The sequence below is a fragment of the Vidua macroura genome, chromosome 2, assembly GCF_024509145.1.
Source record: "Vidua macroura isolate BioBank_ID:100142 chromosome 2, ASM2450914v1, whole genome shotgun sequence".
In the NCBI taxonomy this organism is placed as follows: domain Eukaryota; kingdom Metazoa; phylum Chordata; class Aves; order Passeriformes; family Viduidae; genus Vidua; species Vidua macroura.
The window spans coordinates 78,860,159-78,866,808 of record NC_071572.1 but is presented as its reverse complement, the minus strand read 5'-3'; the positions used below and the strand labels follow the sequence as shown (position 1 = coordinate 78,866,808).

Genomic DNA, 6,650 nt, shown 5'->3' with positions numbered 1-6,650 from the left:
TGCAGAATTAGAATGTGGCTTATGCTGAATGGCTTTTCTGTTAAAGAAAGACCTCTCCTTCTTCCCACCACTCCCCAGAGGGGATTTACATTTTCTAGTGGTGTAAATGTAGGGCCCATCCCTAGGTTTCTCTTGGCTTACCCCCATAATGCGTAACACCATGTGCAGGACATATGGCAGGACAACAACCTGCACCTTGGAAAAAAGAACCCTTACCTCCTCCAGTCAGTTTAGCCTTTTCCCATAACAGCCTGTGTGGGTGAGAGGGAGTTAAAAAGAAATCCCAAACATGCTAATTAGGGTACAAGCCACAGGCAGCCTGCACAAGCCAGAAGCAACAACCTGCAGCAAAACATATTTAGTGAAGTGTCCCAAATCGCCTTGATTTCTACAGGATTAGCATTAAGGCCACTGTGAGGCTTTCATATGGAGAAAGCCGGGTCTTCAGCCCAAGGCATCTGGATTTGATAAATTTGTTACTTGCAAAATCTCTGAGAAATTTCTCTCTAAAACGGGGCTGATCAGTCACTTTTTGGCAGCATAGCCAGTGCTTCCAAGCCCCACTTGGAGTTCACTACTACAGTTAGAACCAAACTTATGGGAGTCACCCTTGTATTCCCAGCATTATGAAATACCTTTACTGTGTTACTGTTGCACAAGACAACTCTAGGATGCAAGCAAGTGTCCTGGTGTCTCCACAACTGTAATACAAGCTAAGCTTCAATTGAGCTGGAGTTATGTGTTTAACTAGAACAGAGGTCAAAGAAATTTGCAGTTTCAACAGGAAGAAAAAGCCCAACAAGTATTCATTGAAATTCAAAATTAAAGAGACATGAGCATCACAGTTGCATGGAAATAAAACCTACTTTAATAGAACTGAGGTCCATGAGCTGGAAGTGAGAAACATCAATGCATGGAATGTCTAAAAAGCACAATGGGGAGAGGTGTGCTGAGAGCCTGTATCCACTCCAGTGATGAAAGGAGCTGCTTACCTCAGCATTCTGCTGGCTTGAACCCTCTCGGAGCAACTGGCTTGTACTGCTTTATAGTCTGGCTGTGCTGGTATAATCTCCCCCAGCCTGAGCTGCAGGGAATGTGGGTGATCTCACTTTTGGTCAGGTTTTTGCGAGGTTTGCAGCCTCCGCTGCAGTGAGGTTATATAACAAGGCAATCTTTCCACAGGTTCAGACCTGCACGTTTTGGGAAATGAGGGTTAAGAGACTCATTCTGCAGCATTTGTTCTTGTTTGGCTGCTTTCTGAGAGAGAAGTTATTAAACACTGTGCTTCTGTGGGCTAAAAGGAGTTTGCCAGAATAAGGTCAAGGCAGAAGGTAATGGACTGAAAAGTTACACTGTAGTGACAAGCACAGAACAGAGAATCTATTGGTCTTTAGCCACTGATGTTTTGCAGCTGGATGTTCCTCCAAAAAAAGGCTTTTCCTTGGATATTGATTTAACTGTGAAAGTAAGAATGTTTTTTGCAATACTACATTTCAGAGCTCATGTTCTGCAGTCTCCCACAAATACCATATTGTTTTAGGACACAACATGGCAACAAGATGCCAAAAACTGTTCCCATATGTTGACGACTGAACATTGAGCCATGCTGAAAACTAGGATTTAACATGGTGCTGGATCTTTGCTCACTTAGTGATTAAAGTAAAACAAGAAGCTAAAATTGTATCAAATACTGCTTTTCCAAAAAAAACTCCAGTACTTGGGCAATTGCTGTAGCTGGCATAGGGAAGTTCAGTAGTTAGTGCCAAGAACAAAGCAGAGATCCATGCTATGAGAATAAACCCAAGACCCCAGTGCTCCTTGTGTACTGCAGCTGCTGGATATCCAAAGCACTATGCTTGCATACAACACATTCCCTGTACCCATTATCACCTCACATAGAAATTTAAGCTAGCTAGCTCTTTGTTCCAAGGCTTTTTGATCTTTGTTTCGGGAAATTTCATCATCAGAGAAGCAAGAAAATAGTTAAATGTGTTTTACTCACTCCTAGACTGATTTGTTATCTCAGGGAGGCCATCTCTCATCGTATTACTCAACCTTCTGGTACAAAAAGGTGCTGAGTAGGTGGCAGCAATGTTACACCTTCAGGGAACCTGCTTAGGGTTTTCTCCTCTACACTCATTCTCCTGATCCAGCCAGGATGCAGCTGAATAATCAGCTAAGTCCCTTTGCTCTCCAGTTTGAACTTGGAAAACAGCAGCATCTCACAGATTTTTCTTGTTGTGTAAACTCAGTGGAAGATGTCAAGCCTGTTTCTGCTCTCTCCACTGTCGTGTGAGAGCTTCAAAGGTCAAGTCAAGAGACTGACAACAGGCCAAGGAGCAAGCTCTTGTTCAGTTTACATGTGCTACCATTAGCACTGCTCTTTTGTCTGTATTCAGCACATTTTTTCACTGCCCCTCGTATTATCTTGTTGATCTTCTGCTCCCATCAGCATTTATTATCGTTCCCAGTGTTTTTAGCACTTAATTCTCATTTCTCTGCCACAATCTTTATCTCACTTATGTCATGGCCTTTAAGTTGCAATTCATTTATGTTGCTACAAAATTTGTGTCAGGCTCTGGAAATGGACACTTTTTGTCTAATGAAAGATGCAGGGTTTCACCCTGTCCCTTTTCTTGCTGAAGGGCTGTTTGGCAGCTGGGAACGTCTGTGACTTATTCTGGCAGTTGGCTGAATGGAACCTCTGATGTCAGAAAGTCACGCAAAGACAGACTTTAAACATGTCCTGAGGTACCAGCTCAGTTTAGTTTGTGACTTTGAAACAAAGAAGAGAAGCAGCAAAGGAATTTAGCTCTGTCCTCAGATGAAGACTCTACATTTGTGCTGTTAGAAAACTCAGGAGCTGTTCAAGTTCATGTTCTGGCAAAAGTAATTGTCTCAAGAGGTAAATCCAGTTGTTTTCATTATATAATTCCCTGATCTAAAAAAAAAATAAAATATTGTGCTTATTCTGACATATCAGTTCTCTACACAAAGCTTCAAGAGGAACCACATCCCTTCAACAAAGCACTCAATCATCCTCTGCTTCTGAAGGGCAGGCAGCTTCCCTACACAGTTTGCTCCTGTACATTAAACAGCCTTTCAACTCAATTCTGAAGAGAACCAGGTTTTCACAACCCCCTATTATTGAAAAGTACCAGTAATTAAAAAACAAATCAAAAATTAAAAGCACTCTGCTGTGCTTTTAAAATTAAGCTAAGCTGAGTGTTATTTCAGTGATACCGAAAGCAAACACTTACTGGGAACAAAGCAAATGAGAAAATACTACTCAGGAAAATTCTCAAGCCAGTTTGTCTCTGAAGAGTAAACCAAAGAGCAAGGATTTTTAGCAAGGCCTTGAGCAAGAAAACCTATCTGCACAGCAGCTGTTCCAAGGAACACAGAGCAACAATGAGCAAGCAGTAAAGGGTAACAGTTCAGCATCCCTGTAGAAGACATGGCTTTGGGTGTTCACAATTCTTTGGTGCTTTCACAATTTGCAGCCTCAAGTCCACAGCCACACAAAGAGTCCAAGGGATCAAAGAGATCTAGGAACACATCTATCCTCAGCCAAAAGCCTCAAGTTAGACTGCAGAGAGCACCAGAGACCTAAGAAGGTTAGCATCTGTTTTATCATAACCCAGCTCATCAGGCTCTGGATGAAGAGGAAGGTCAACCTTCTTTCTTCACACAAAGTCTGAACAACCTGTACCCTGGTACTTACTGAGGTAGCTAACAGGTTACAGATGTGCACCTTTTTACCAGCTGGCTCCCAATTCAAACAAGTCACCTTTTTAATATTCTGACCACAAGCAAACCTGAGTTGCTCTCCTAGGGCACTGTCCCACACTGAAAGCCCCAGTGATAGGAAAATTTTAGTAGATGTGTATGAAACTCCCCAGATCTGGGTGTGTGTATTACATACTCTGCAATAGGTTCAGGGATTTTTTTAATTCATGCTTTGAGAAAGAAATTTTATATCTACTGACCTGTACTGCTCAGTTTATGATACCCTGGCCTCCAGGGCAAGCCTCAGGTCATTGTGAGGAGAAAAGTTCCACTTCTATCAACTCTTCCTGTGTCTAATTACAGAAGGTGGTCTCAGCAAATTGTTCATAGCCTTTCCAGCACTACCTTCTGCTGGAAGATTAGGAAAGATAATAACAATTTCAGGGGACATATTTATCCTTCTTGCTCAGTTATAAACACTTTATTGCCATGAATAGTTTGAAAAACTAGAAGATGGTAAAATATCACATTAGGTCAGGAAGAAGGAGACACCTTGTCACTGGAACACTGAGGCTGTCCGTGACGCCAGCCCAGGGAAGAGGCTGCACGGATCACATCAGCCACAGGTTCAGAGTGCTGCACTTCCTGCAATACAATATGCACATATGAAATACATTTGGTATTTTATTAAGTAAACAAAGCAATTATCAGTGCACATTTTAAGCAGCAAAAAGAAAAGAAGCACCTCAGACTTTCATACCGTAACAAAAGTTCTGTGGAAGCTGCATTTTATTTGAAAATCCACCCATTTTTGCTAACATACATTTTAATATTTTAAACAAAAATAGAATCTGCAGAGACAATGCAGCAAGTATGCTTAATTCATGTACAGAATTGCTTTCGTATCATTGACTATCCTTCTGAAGGCCCCACTCCACCCAAAAGTTATGGTGTATTTACACAAAGCACCGATCAACAGCGCTACTTTAATTCCTCATGAACTAAATACCCACTAGACATATGTAAGGAAGCTACTTCCCCTTTTTTTACTTTTAAAAGGTACATGATCATGAACGAGCCAAATGAAAAGGCTTTCCCCCCCAACACACAACACCTCAATTTATTTTCTTTTACAGAAAAGAAGGAAAGTCTTAAAAGTGAAAGCAATTCCTCACATTCATCTTGGAAAGGCCTTATAATGTCAAATGTAAAAATAATGACATGCCAAGCACAAAGCAATAAAGTTCCTTCCCGATGCACTAATGCTGAATTAAAAATGTAGTGCTTCTTCTAGTCAGTTAACTGTTCCCTTGCAAAATCCTAGGCACAGAATTGACTATAAGGATTAATGTGTTTTACAGCTCTTCCCTAATTCCCATATATACTGAGAATTCATTAGATTCAGATCTTTAAAATATTTAGTGCTCTGTATGTCAGCTGAAAAGCATTCTGAATCAGATTCATTCTTTGTGGATAAAAATCAGACATACTGTATACATCCATACTCATTTTCATAAGGAGGTTTTTTTGATACAATATTAATGTTAAATTGATAATCATAAATAAATACAAACAATAATACATAAGGAATGTCTACTGCAAACTGAATATATAATTTTTTAAAAAAGTTAATTTCCATTACTGCTGTGCCTACATTTGTGAGGACTGAAGAAAAGGTAACTGCAGAATTAAGAGTTAGGATTCCACCCTCCCCTGCCCAGAGTCTTGTTTTGAGTTACGGTAAAGGACACATCTCCAATCCAGGCAGCATTTCCAAACACCAATATCAACTTCCAGAATAAAGGCTTCTCTTTGTACGTTACCAATTAAGGATATTATTAGAAGCTGAGAGTATTGACGTGTTAGTCACCAGGACAAAAACAGATCTTGGTCTTAATTCATGGCAATTCTTGGCTTTGTGTTATGTACTGATGTCTTCTTATGGAGGTGTCCCAGCTTCCTTCATTGGTCTTCATCATTTCACTGCATCACTTAATGGAAGAGGAGAGTTTGAGGGACTGAAGTTCATTTTTTTCCTGGAAGTGGGAGTTTACTGCTGAGCACATCTTTTTGGAAACGTTTCTTTCTCTTCCATTCTAAAACAGTTACATAAACTGAATCTGGAAAGATGAAAAACCCTGGGGTTAACATGCAACATAAGTAGGACTTCACTCTAAATCCTTTTTCTTCAAAAATTTCCATTCTTCTGATGCCCAATCTACCCCATGATCTGAAGTTTTGAACAGAAATAAAATATTTTTTAAAAAATCAGGGACAGGAAACAACCAAAAGACATCAGGATGTTCTTCCAATGATACCAGCCTTTGGAATACCTCTGCATTAAAAATAAAACCCACCTAGTTATCCATGCAATATTGTCACCAGCGGCAGCATAACACAGACCAACACCATTATGAAGAGAATTCAGGGTCATTTTTCATGTTGAACCAGAGGAAGTGCACAAAGAAAAGCAGCTGCTGTGTGCAATAAGCCTACTCTCTCTTTATACTATGAATTCTTTAATTTCTTTTTAATGTTTTCACTCATTTTACTATTTAATTCCCACCTGTCCCTGACTGGTGAGAAACAACACAACTCCTCCACTGCACCTCTGTACCAAAATGGATCCCTGGCACATGTGAAACAAGCACCTCCTCCTGCATGAAGGGAACTCTCTGGTCAAGCCACGGGGAAGCGCACGAGCACCCTGCCAGCAGCACTCCGGGTTCTGCTGCTAACGGGGAACTCTGAACATTTTCCAGATGAGATGGTAAATACAGGTAGCACCAGTTCCTTCTCTCTAACTGCAGCAAGTACCACATGAGCTGGTTCTAGTTCCAATGGACTGAGGAAAAAACACTCAATCAGCCTGTAAACTGCTGAAGTTTAAATACAAAGAGTTTCCAAGTCACTTCCACAGT

The 6,650-nt window shown here is 40.6% G+C and overlaps 1 protein-coding gene across 4 annotated transcripts in view; it reads right to left on the bottom strand.

The window, feature by feature from the left end:
- Positions 1-4,400: 4,400 nt before the first annotated feature.
- Positions 4,401-6,650, bottom strand: part of PICALM (phosphatidylinositol binding clathrin assembly protein) — a 66,186-nt gene continuing 63,936 nt past the window's right edge. For all 4 annotated transcript variants that reach the window (XM_054004783.1, XM_054004756.1, XM_054004765.1 and 1 more), the window contains one exon: positions 4,401-5,849. Coding sequence is in view for 1 of the 4 variants with exons in the window: in XM_054004773.1 (XP_053860748.1) it covers positions 5,835-5,849 (15 nt within the window). In the remaining 3 variants the exon portion in view is untranslated. The remainder of the gene's footprint in view (positions 5,850-6,650) is intronic.